The sequence below is a fragment of the Sinocyclocheilus anshuiensis genome, unplaced genomic scaffold (genome assembly GCF_001515605.1).
Source record: "Sinocyclocheilus anshuiensis isolate Anshui unplaced genomic scaffold, SAMN03320099.WGS_v1.1 scaffold1629, whole genome shotgun sequence".
NCBI classification, from domain to species: domain Eukaryota; kingdom Metazoa; phylum Chordata; class Actinopteri; order Cypriniformes; family Cyprinidae; genus Sinocyclocheilus; species Sinocyclocheilus anshuiensis.
Window position 1 is genome coordinate 86,061 of NW_015540936.1, and position 13,638 is coordinate 99,698.

The 13,638-nt window shown below is 35.2% G+C and overlaps 1 protein-coding gene across 1 annotated transcript in view; it reads left to right on the forward strand.

Moving 5' to 3' along the window:
* LOC107689574 (serum response factor-like) overlaps positions 1-13,638 on the forward strand; it is a 30,244-nt gene that overhangs the window by 14,979 nt on the left and 1,627 nt on the right. Inside the window, exons 4-7 of the mRNA XM_016487595.1 lie at positions 6,139-6,298; positions 10,188-10,319; positions 11,561-11,677; positions 13,205-13,387. Coding sequence (XP_016343081.1) covers positions 6,139-6,298; positions 10,188-10,319; positions 11,561-11,677; positions 13,205-13,387 — 592 coding nt within the window. The remainder of the gene's footprint in view (positions 1-6,138; positions 6,299-10,187; positions 10,320-11,560; positions 11,678-13,204; positions 13,388-13,638) is intronic.

A 13,638-nucleotide genomic window follows, 5' to 3' on the forward strand; every position in this document is an offset into this window, starting at 1 on the left:
GTGTGTGTGTGTGTGTGTGTGAGTGTGTTTCACCAGCAGAAGTCTGCAGTTTCCAGAAGTGTTTTGCATTGTGATTACACACAGAATAAAGTCTAATTAGTCTGCCTACGATGTAAAACATCTCTAAACGCGATCCCTCGACTCATTCATCACTGTGACAGCCAGAAAACATCTTCCCAATCTGCGCTTTCTCCTGGTTTTACTTTACTATGATAAACAACATCCTTAAAAAATGGAGATGCATTAATATGAGCATGAGCTGTATAGACCTGGTAGTACTGCATGCCAGGGGTTTTCAAACTTTTTGGAGCCAGGGACCCCTTACCGGGGAGAGGATTTTCCAAGGACCCCCTCATAATTATAACAGTGTTTAGGCTAAAGTTTAATGTGGGTAGGAATGAACATAATATGATTGTTTTATTGGTGCAAATGGTCCCCATTGTATATGCACTTTTTAATACTACAGCAGAATATTATTATTATTAGTAGAAGTAGTAGTATTATTATATAAAATAAAAATATAAGATTATATTTAAATTTGAATAAATAATAATAATAATTATTATTAATATAGCCATATTGAAATCGCAAAATTTTGGCCAAATTCTCCAGCCCTACAAACAAGCACTGCTAACCTGAATTTTTAGTTTTAAATTGCAGATTTTAAATCACAATTAGTGCCCCAAAGCTTTCTTTCACATTCTGTTCTCTTGCGGCCTGTGCTCTCATTCTCCAGTTAAGAAGCGCTGCTGGTGTGTCGAGAGAGTGTCGCTGAGATAATGGAAAGTTAATTTACTGAGATATGCAGCTTTATCAGACGCCGCCGCTGAACTGAGCGTCTGTGTGATTCAACAGATCCTCAGCGTGAGAGACGAACCAGCACGAATCACTGATTCCTAAAGATTCATTTGGAGTCCAGAGCTGCTTGGACCGATTCAGTCAGAGTGATTCGAACAGTTTGAGTTTGATTTTAGAATCGTTTTAACTGATTGATTCAAAAGAGTCATTTGTGAATGAATCAGATACTGTGTGTTCATTCTAAGCAGCAGGACAATGCAATATAAACACATCTTGTGTATTTACTAAAGCATGCCGCTTGCAACACCAAGGTCATAGGTTCGATTCCCAGGGAATGCATGAGATGATAACATGTTTACCTTCAATGCAGTGTGAGGCTCTTCAGAGAAAAGCATGTGTCCATGCATCAGTGTGAATGTGTTGTGTTTCTGTGTGTTTGCACTGAGTTTATCAGCACACTCTTCTTCTCCTGACGGACACGCTACACGCGTGTGCTGGAGGTGTGTGTTGAGCAGCGTGTGCTGGAGGTGTGTGTTGAGCGATGCGTCAGCAGCGGGAGGGCCGAGCAGCTGTGATTGGCTACAGCTCTCTGACTTGGGCTGCCTTGCCTTTTTTAGGCATCCCAAATGGAGCTGTGAATTCCACACGGCTGGCAGAGAGACAGAGAGTGACACAGACACACAGAGATTAGAGCGAGAGCAGCACAACAAACACACACACACACACACACACACACACACACACACACACTCGCACACACACAGTTCTTCTGGATTGAGTCTGTCTCAGTTTGTTCTGTTTCTTCATGTGACTCCAGACAGACTGATGATGATCAGATCAGATCTCTGTGTGCAGCACTAACATATATCTCACTGCATTATTACAATTAACAGATATTTCCTCCTGACACACTACAGCAAAAGATAGAAATAACTGACTTCAAACCATTTTCAGCTGCTGGAAACACTAGTGTTGTAATCATTTTGGCCAGCACAGTATATATACGCACACACTCAACATCAGTGTCAGCACTATTTACTCTCATAATTGATTTTTTGATGGTTAAAATACAGTGATATATCTATGGAAGCCTAAAAAAGGACTTTTTATCTCAATTCTGACTTTTTTCTCACAATTTCGAATTTATGTCTCAATTCTTAGTTGTTGTTTTTTTTTCCGCAATTCTGACTTTTTTTCTCAGAATTGTGACTTTATTTCTTGGAATTGTGAGTTTATAATCTCACAATTCTGACTTTGTTTATATCACGCAGTTCTGAGAAAAAAAGTCAGAATTGTGAGATGAAAAAGTTGCAATTACCTTTTTTATTTTTATGTTTTATTCAGTGGAGGAAGCGGGCTTCCAAAGATAATAAAAGTCCTGCTTCCGACATATCGGCCAAACAGAAAAAATAACTGTCTGATGCCTATAATTAAAAAAATGCCAAATATCGGCCAATATATCGGTTTTTGCAAATGACGTTATGTCGTTATTTTGTAATAAACATAAAACATATTATATCGATATTGTGTCTATCGATATAATCAACAACTTTAAATAAATAGTAGTTCTTTTCCTTGTTAAAGTTGTTAAATTGACAGTCTTGTCTTTTTGTCTGATTTTCAAATATTTTTTTGGTTCAAATTGAAGTTTGTAATTTTATGATTCTCCTCGTATCTGGCTGGTTTGGTTTAGGGATGTCAGCGATTAATCGACGATCGATGGTCGATTAAGCTGTTTAATTTTGGGCTGCGTGCGCAAAACACGTGCGATGGGGCTGGATCTTTGCCTAAAATAATACACTAAAGTACAAATTAAGCTTTTAATGTGATCCAAACTTTAAAAGTACATTTAAACAGAAACAATACAAAGTTCTTTTGTACTGAAATGTAATGTCATGTTTAATTATAATTTCCCCAGATAAATGTTTCATATCGGGATCTGTGCTTAGACAGGGCTGCGTGACACGAGCAGGACAGATTTATATAATTCGTTCCTACCACTTATTAATTTGTGGCCACTGTCCATGTTTCATTAATTTGTTCCCTAGAATATGGAATGATATTAGACTCAAAATGATTAATAGATGCATGCACAATTATCCATGTACTGCATACATTTTATACATGTATCTTACTAACCACAAACAAATGCCTTTCAATTTGAGTCTGTAGAATTCGGGATTAAATGATTGTGCAGCGATTTGTACAAATACAGACATGTTTGCGAATAAAAACGTTCTGTTCTGCATTAATATATCATAAATTGCTCGTGCAAAAAGGAATCCGTGCATATGTGGATCAGGTGACACGCGTGCATTAATTGACGTCTAGTTCGAGTCGATCTTGTTCGGTTTATTTGGATTTTGAGATTTCATTTTCGCAGTTTACAGCATTTCACGTCCCCCACACACACAACTACCAATGAACAAGGCCCAGTGCAATTCATTAACGAGTGCACGATTTGAAAAATGTGCAAATGTGCGTCACTACACTGAAACAAATGCTTTTCAACCGGTGTCTGCAGAGATAAGAATTACATTAATGTGCAGCATTTTGTTCAAATAGAGACATATTTGTGAATACAAATGTTACAGTTTGTATTAAAGTATCATGATTTGTGCATGTAGCGATTAAAACGTGCATTTGTGGATCAGGTGACACGCGTGCATTCATTCACAACTCTTCTGAGTCGATTCTATATGATTCATTTGAATTTTGAGACTTTCGTTCCGCCCTTTTAGCCTTGCCCAATCCACAATGTGAGTGAGTGTGTGAGTGTGTGAGTGTGTGAGTGTGTGAGTGTGTGAGTGTGAGTGTGTGTGTGTGTGTGTGTGTGTGTGTGAGTGTATGACTGTTTGTCAAATCACGTCACGTCTCATGTATTGATGTTTGTGTTTCTAAACTCAGAATGAATGATTTCATGTTCATGTTGTGTTTGTGTAATTGTTCATCTGTGTGTTTGAGAAGCTCAAGGTTACATAGAATGAGAATAATGGCTGTAACAGAGAAACCGTTATTAATTATCTGCACATACCTGATGATGACAATAACCAGCGCATTTTCAGAAATAAAAGCCCACGGCTCATTATTCTGCTGTGAGGAACAGAAGCACTGAATACATGAATAATACTGTATTGTGGAGATATATGTGCAGTTAAATAACATAAATGAGCTTGACGGTGCGGTGTCAGTAATGACTGATGAATGTCAGAGAAAATAAAACAATGACAATGAATTGGATGCATTTCAGCAGCTGGATGCGTTTGCTTTAATACAGTAGATACTGAATGCTGTCCGTTCTACCTCTGACCTACTCAATCAGTCACATATAAACCTCTGGAATCATCGCTCAATCACTCACTGCACTTCACGAGGTGTTCATCCGTCTGTGTCTCTGGTTTGGTAGCATTTGTCTTGCTGTGGTTTTGCCTCTGACAGAAGAAACCGGTTTAATTGAGCTGCAGATCTATAACTTCAACTTTTGATTTGAGCTTCAGATGTTTATGCCTGTAAATGACAGTGTGTTTCAGTATGACTGAACACTGTTCAGAAGGGATTTATTTTTTTTAAAGTAACACTTTTATTCATCAAGGACACATTAAATTGATCAAAAGTGACAGTAAATAAATGTATAATGTTAGAAAAGATTTATATTTCAAATAAATGCTGTTCTTTTGAACTTTCTATTCATCTGTGAATCCTGAAAAATAAAATGTATTACAGTTTCCACAAAAATATTGTGCAGCACAACTGTTTTCAACATTGATAATAATCAGAAATGTTTGTTGAGCAGCAAATCAGCATATTAGAATGATTTCTGAAGATCATGTGACACTGAAGACTGGAGTAATGATGCTGAAAATACAGCTGCGCATCACAGAAATACATTACAGTTTAACAGATATTCACATAGAAAACAGATATTTTAAATTGTCACATCACATCGTCCGAAGAATTCCTCCATCAGCGTCTCATTTCACATCTCGCTCCTCAGCACCACACACTTGGGTGAAGTTTCAGAGTGAAAGATCCACTCGACACACTGCAGGAAAGGTGTGTGTGTGTGTGTGTGTGTGTGTGTGTGCACGCATTTCCTCCTCGAGGGCCCTCATAACCCACACACACACACACACACAGTGAATGTAGTGTAATATCTAGTATATCTAGTATCTGACACTGTAGTAAGATGAAAACAGAAATACATCTCTACCAGAGTAATGCAGATGATATATGAGTAATATGTGTGTGTGTGTGTCAGATGTGTGGAGGCTCTGTTGCCTTTAAGAGCAGTTGTCATGGTAACAGTCACAATAAAAGATGAGCGCATTGAACTTTATTTGAACTGCAGGATTTACTGTAAAACTAGTTCTGAAGATTCGGCCGGTTTTATAACTGCAGTCAATATATATGTGAAGAATAATGTTCAGTCAGCTGCTCGTTATGAGAAAACACACTGCAGCGGGCTGTTACTGTTATATGAACGAAAACTATTAAAAATAATTTTTAAAAATTGAAATAAAATATAAATATTAAATAGTAAAACAAACTTACATATAAACTAAAAATAAAATTCAAATAAAATAAAGCTAATTAAAAACTAATAAAAATGGCAAAATCACATAAAACTACATAAATATGATGAAATACTACATTAAAAAATTTAACTCAAATTAAAATTAAACTGAAAATATAAAAAAGCTCATTCAAAATATTAATAAATACTATAATAGTGTAAAATAACACTTTGTCTCATCTTGAAGGGGTTTATTTGGTCATTCAGTGTTGTTATTGTTATATGAACTAAAACTATTAAAAATCATTTTCATTAATTGAAATGAATTAAATATAAATATTAGATTAAAAAGTTAAATCTAAACTTAAAAAACGTAAACAAAACTCAGAAATATTTTAAACTGAAATAAAATAAGTTGAATTCCTAAAATTACAATAACTAAAAATGTATGAATGCTAATTATAAATAAATTAAATATTAATAAACTTACTAATTACTAATAAAAATGACAAAATCACATAAAATTACTACAACTAAAATTTAGTTACATTGAAAAATTACAAATCAAAACTAATTCAATACCTTAAAATGATAAAATAGCACTGCTTTTATCATCCCGAAGGGGTTTATTTCAACATTTGACTGAACATTATTCCATGGTTACTTATTAGCTAATTAAATGCATGGAAAAGAAATATGAGGTGTGTATGGTTTTACATAGTTTCAGAAAAGCATGATGTTAATGATATCTTTGTGTCAGGTCATGCGATGGTTTGTGTCCGTTAGCTCTGCTGCAGTGATGATGATGATGATGCTCTTCTTCACAGGACGCTCTGAAGCCGGTGTTCTCCGTGGCCAGCACCACCGTCCCCAGCTCCTCCAGCAGCTCGTCCTTCCCCATCACTAACTACCTGCCACCCGCCGGCGCGAGCGGAGCCAAGAGCGCAGGAGTCATGCAGCTGCCCGCAGGATTCACCTTCATGTCAGGTGTGTGTGGGGTCAGAGGTCAGGGCTCATCTGCTGTTCACTGCAATGTATTCAGATCCGTCCCATGCCTCTGATTCATCTGCTGTAATAAATGAGTTTTCTGTTTTATTAGTCAAGTCAAGTCGAGCTTTGTCATTCTCGCAGGTGCTACATAGTTAAACATAAATATAAGCATGCAACACTAGACGTAAGAAACTAGTTTTAAACCTATACATAACTAACTTACTGAAAGCGGTAATCTAGCTATAGTTTATTATAAATAGTTGACTGCACATGCACGTAATCTAAGACGGACTATACAACTTTACATAATGACTGTACATGATATTGTGCAAAAGAGGTATTATAAGGTAAGAAGCAATTTGTGGTGCATTCGCAAGTAAACATTTGTTCTTAAGTTCTTGTAACGGGGAGTGTTTATAAAAAAAAAAAGTGTCTGGTGCATATAGAGAGAAAAAGAGTGTGTTACTGCAGGTGTACAGAAACAAAGAGTGTGCACAGATTAAAATAAGTTACTAATAATTACATTTCATTTACAGTTAATTAAAATTCAAAACATTCAAACTTCAATGTTCTCACCTTTTTTTAACCAATGAATTTCCTAGACTTTTCCAGTCTTTTGTGTTTTCCTGGATAGCAAACAAAAAAATTCTAATTAAAAAAAAAATTTAATTTACAGTTTCTATATTTTAGATATTTTGAAATATTTTAGACCTCAGCGTAACCAGAAAAATATATGTTCAGTATAAAAACGTCCATGTCATATAACATTTCAGATTTACTACATAAGAATTAAAGAATAAGGATTTTTAAAAAGATTTTTCACAATAACAATTTCTATAGTTTTTTTAAATATAAAATATATCAGTATAACTATAAAAAAATCATATTCATTGCAGAACTTTCCATGATGATTCCAGTCATTCGTAATTTACTTTATAAAAATTAAGAAGCATTTACATTTTTTTTTACAATTTATATATTTAAAAAAAATATTTAAAATACATTATTCCTCAGCATAACCAGAAAAATGCATATTTGTTATATGAGCATTAAGCCGAACAAAATGAAACACTGGGCCGAAGGACGAACGCAAAGTTTTTTTTCCCCATGTATAATTTTTTCACCATTGCATAAATTAAATACCCAAATTTTGCCTTTACTGTCTTGCTTTTTTTTTTAAGAAATATGTCTACTTAACACTAAACATTTTTTAACATTCTAGCAGACGTTATACCAACAAAGCACAATTTAACGTAAAATTAATAAGTTAGTAAAATAATATTTTTTGGCCATTTCTGAGACCCCCTTCTTGAATCAGAATGTATTTGTTACTGTACAAATAAATGCAGCCTCACTGAGCAGAAGAGACTTCTTTTAAAACATTAGAAAATATTTCAGATCCCACAAATAGATACAAATCTATTACAGATTTGAACACTGTGTGAATGTTATAATAAATGTATTAATATGGCTATTGTAATAATTATTATTATTATTATATTAAATTTTTTTATTTGTATTTTACAGAACAGTCAAATTACAATACTAACATTTATGAATGTTGATGGAGCTTTTATTTTGGCGGAAACCCGCAGGAAGACCTCAGTGCTTCTGTTTGTTGACAACAGTCAACAACGTCTACAAGTGTGATATTGCGTTTATACAACACTTTGAGTGTGTAAATACATAAGAAACAACAACGGAGTGTCTTTAAAAGCCCTCTTTTGTGCAGAACTACTTCCTTCCACCACGAAATCAAATCTAAAGTTGACAGTTTAACAGCTGAGCTCAAGCCTCCATTACTAATTCCAAAACGTCACTTTAGAACTAGTAACGAAGGAACGTTGAGTTGCTTCAGTAAAAACTTATTGTATTACAGGCGGTGTATTACATCGAGTAGAGTATTACGAGAGAGAGATGGACTGAGTGAGTGAGATTACGTGCATCTGATACAGAATTCACTCTTCAGCTCAATCTCATATTCACAATAAAACTTTAGTTTGAATGTCCGCTGAGGAAAGCGATATCTTTGTCGTACTCTCCTTTCATCTGTTAAGGGCAGGCGCGGACTGGCCATTGGGAGAACCGTGACTGATTTGGCCTGCTGCCCTGTGTTTTTTTTTTAATATTATTAATATATAATTGCCTGCTGAATGTACTAAAGCGAATATTTCTGAATTTGCCATTCAATAATAAATCATGAATCGGTTAGTCGTGACTGGCAACACTTTATGCGCGCTCCGCTCCGCCGCCAAATGGTTTGGATCAGAGTAATCAATGCGAGAGATTGTCTAAATTGAGGTCCCCATGGGTACAAAAGCTTATAAATCATACAGAATGAGTTTTTTTTGAGAAAGTAAAAATGCACAAAGTTTCCTGTGAGGGGTAGGTTTAGGGGTAGGGTTGGTGTAGGGCAATGCGTGCGTGTGTGAGAGTGTGTGTGTGCGTGTGCGTGTGTGTTTGTGTGTGTGTGTGTGCGTGCGTGCGTGTGAAGTGTTGGTTCACCTCATCCAGTATAATGTCACGCAGCGGCGCTCATCTCTAGTGGCTTTGATTGTCGTTGCGAAGGAGAATCATTTGCATGAATCTACAAAAGCGCTGGAGCTTGCCTGTAATGCCTGATGAATATTGAGAGTGCAGGTGAGCTGTGAGCCGGATCCCTCTGATCGGCTCGTTGGGTTATTTCTGGCTGCTGTGGTGGAGCCGCCGCTCGCTGTTTGACTGTGTTTCCTGCGTCAGAGTCGCGCAGCTGTCCCAGTCTCAGCTCAGCACAGCAGCTGCCAAACAATCTGCACCCTAAACCTGACAGCTGCACACCCCACAGACCAGGAGTTTCAGAATAAATGTTTCTAAAAGAAGTGTCTCCTGCTCACCGAGGCTGCATTTCTTTGATCAAAAATACAGTAAAAATGGGAAATATTATTCTAATTCAAAACAGCTGTTTTCTATGTGAATATCTGTTAAACTGTAATTTATTTCTGTGATGCGCAGCTGTATTTTCAGCATCATTACTCCAGTCTTCAGAGTCACATGATCTTCAGAAATCATTCTAATATGCTGATTTGCTGCTCAAGAAACATTTCTGATTATTATCAATGTTGAAAACAGTTGTGCTGCACAATATTTTTGTGGAAACCGTGATGCATTTTATTTTTCAGGATTCACAGATGAATAGAAAGTTCAAAATAATAGCATTTATTTGAAATATAAATCTTTTGTAACATTATAAATGTTTTTACTGTCACTTTTGATCAATTTAAAGCATCCTTGATGAATAAAAGTATTAATTTCTTTAAAACAAAAACATTGAGCATACAGTCAAACCAAAATTATTCAGACACCAGATATAATTTTTAATATTTTTTATTACTAGTGGGTGCAGGATTCTATAGTTCATAAATGTAAGTGAGGAGAGCAAAATAAAGTAAACTGTGACATATTACACCCAAACATACTTCATGCAGTGGACTACCAGTAAAATTTGGGACAAAAAATTATTCAGACACTTTGAGCTGAGCATGTGTTTCTTAAGTGTTTTTCTTTAATTGCTAATGCATCTTTTTACACCACAGACTGAACAGAATGAAGCACTGCTTGGTAATTAGTTGAGCTAAATTGGTTTTATCTAATTGTGTTCTTAAATTTAACAGCTGACAGCTATTCAACCGAATTCATTACATAACTTTCTATCAAAGTTATCTGACATTATCAAGATGAATTTGTTCTGACGCAGTTTAACTCCGAGTTCTTCTCATTTTATTACCATTTTCTAAACTACAGCGAATAAACTGTGATATAATGTGAGAAATGTTGAAGGTGTCTGGCCTGCATAATGCTGCATAATGAAACCCCAGCATGCTTTGTTTCTGCTGCTGTGTGTGTCCAGGCTCTCCGTTTGCTCCCGGGACTCCTGCGATTCCTCTCGGTCAGAGCATCACAGCGTCATCGTCCGGCGCGTCTCAGCCGTCTCAGGGTCAGCAGGCTGTGTTTCGTCTGCCGGCCACCGTCTCGCTCACCGGTGCGTCTCCAGCACACCCTCACTAGTACACACTGCTCAGTGTTCACCATCAGACCACCTCACAGTCCTCCTGTTATCATAGTTATCCACTATCCTGCTTTATTCAGTGCTGTTCAGCTTTTTACAGACTGAAGGTGTCTGTTGTTCTCTGCTGATCTGTGGAGATCAGAGGTTTGTGTGTGATCTCACATTTCCAGCCACATATTTTCATGCAAATTTTGGCATATTGCATAAACAACACTGATATGCAAAATGCACATGAAATATTACAATGTGCATTAAAAACATAATTTTTTATTTGATAAGAAAACATGCATTAGCTCTGATGGAGAACACATTTTTACTGAATAAATTCCTGATGAACAGCAAAAAACTACTTCATTAAGTATTAAAATAATTAAAACTGAGATAAAAATGAATAAAAACTTATTTTTAAAAAACAAAAACTAATAAAAATGACAAAATAAGTAAAACTTTAAAATTAAAATGAAATTCAAAATATTAACAAAATCTATAATAGTAACTCGATACTAAAATAATACTGATGCAAACCATGTTGTAAAATATTTGTGTTCAAATCATTAAGTAATTTATTAAGAAGCAGTGTAATTTTACTATAATTGAGATACTATTATACAGCTTTTATTGATATTTGGAATTGTTATAATTTTATATTTTCTGTTTTCATTTGAATTTTTGTGATTTTTTTTTTAGTTTTTCTTTTTTGTTGTCATTTTTACAAGCTTTTTTTTAAATATGTCTGCATTTTAGTTTCAGTTTCAGTTTGAGTTATTTTAGTGCATCAAGTTAAACTAAATGAAAACGAGATGTTGCCTTGGAAACTAGCTGGAATAAAACAAGTTTGAAATTGTATATTTTATTTACTTTAGTTAAAATGTATTTTATTTTAAGGAAGTGGTTTAAGTTCTAGTAACAGCACTGTTTTGAGCACATGAGATGGAAACGGTGCTTTATTTGTGAATGTTTAATGCAGTATTCTAGGTTTGATCCACAGATGTGAATGTAAAGAATAACTAGAGGATCGCTGAATCTCTGCTGAAGCTCGTAGTTGGGATATTCTGGAGTGTTTTAGTGTCTGGTGTAATGAAGCTCATCACGCTGCTGTGTGTTCGCTCATACATCCGCTTTGATCAGTATCGTATTCACTGGCACTGATGATCAGGTTGAGCTCACAGGAAGTGTGTGTGTGTGTGTGTCTGTGTGTCTGTGTGTGTGTGTGTGTGGAGCGATGCCGCAGCAGCTCCAGAGCATCCAGGTCCAGTCCAGTGGTCAGTCGAGCTGCATCAGCACCAGCGCCAGCAGTCCAGAGCTCTCTCACAGCAGCACAGCCTCCACAGGTACAGCACACACTCACATACTGCATATACTTTCATTTATATATTTTCTGCTTTAGTTAAAGTTTGTCATTTTGTTGTGCATTTTTTTAATGTCTGTATAGTTTTATATATATTTTTTTATTTGTTTTTATTTTATTTTCTGTTTTAGTTAAAGTTTTAGTAATGTTGTTGTGCATTTTTGTCATTTTTATTTATTAATTTCTTTTAAATGTCTATATAGGTTTATTAATTTTGAAGTTTTAGTTTTCATTTTATTGTCTGCTTAGGTCAAATTTTAGTAACTTTGTTGTGCATTTTTTGTCAATTTAAAAAAAAAATAGTTATATGTGTATATATATATATATATATAGGTGCTGTCAAATGATTAATCGCATACAAAATAAAAGTTTTTGTTTGCATAATATATGTGTGTGTTCTGTGTATATTTATTATGTATACATAAATACACACACATACAGTATATATTTTGAATATATATACATGTATTTACATGTATATTTATATTCATATCATTTATATTATAAATAAATATAATTATTAAATAAACATAACCTATTTTTCTGAAATATATACATGCATGTGTGTGTATTTATATAGACATAATAAATATACACGCACACACACATATTTAAAAAATAAATTAAAATGTCAAAAAATGCACAACAGAGTTACTAAAAGTTACTATATATATATATATACACACACAAAGTTATATATAAAACTATATAATACAAATACATATATATTTTACAATTTCTAATTAAAGTTTTAATCTATATATTATTTTTTTCTTTAAAGTTTTTTTAATTTTGTTGTGCATCTTTTTTTTTTTTTTTACTTTTACTTTAAGTTAAACTAAATGAAAACGACGTTTCCTTGGCTACAAAATGTTTTTAGCGTTTTCTTTTTTGTTTTTTGCCAGCTATATCACTGCCCTGCATTATATTTGCTGAATGAAATCCAATACTTGTTTCTTTCTAATTTTGGGCTACTGATTGCAAAAATAGTGTCTTTGCTCTTTCATATCACACTTTCTTACAAAACATGATGCATTTAGTTTCATCTTTGCTTTCGACAAGCATTAGTGTGGTGAAGAAGTCTTGTATTCTACGTTAATCATCAGAAAAACACCACAAACACATGATTCCTGTCTGAATCTGAGCCAGATTACAACTCTTTGACCCATTCTCAGCCCGTTTCACATGCATGACATTATTTGATGATTAATTCTGAATTACAGCCAGAGACGGAAGAAAATCTAAACATGAGCCTGATGTTTTCTGCTTTTACTGCATCCAAACAACCACAGAAAATGACAGATATTGTGTTAAAAAAATTTAATTAAATAAAAAAAAAAATAAACATTTTGAAAACCAAAACTTTTCTCATTTTATTGATTTAATTATTTTGATAAGTGCATTAAAGCAGATACATATATATAAGGTGAAAAATGTTCCTTCTTATTTTGTGTAAAGCTGATGAAGTAATACTGCCTCCTGCTGTCAGTGACGCTTCTCTGTGTCTCAGCTGCAGTCAGTCTGCCAGCCATCGTCACCTCCTCTGTGGCCACCTCCATGACGGGTCACATGATGTATCCCAGCCCACACACGCTCATGTACGCATCAGCGCCCACGCTAGCAGACGGGAGTGTAGCGGTGCTCAACGCATTCACACAGGGACAGGTGTCACACACACCGACTCAGGACACGGGTGAGACTCACACACACACACACACACACACACACACAGAGATTCACTCACACTACACAGAGACGGGTGAGACTCACACACACACACACACACACAGAGATTCACACACCGACTCAGGACACGGGTGAGACTCACTCACACTCACACACACTCACACAGAGATTCACTCTCACACACACACACACACACACAGATTCACACACACACACACACACACACACAGACACACACACACACACACACACACACAC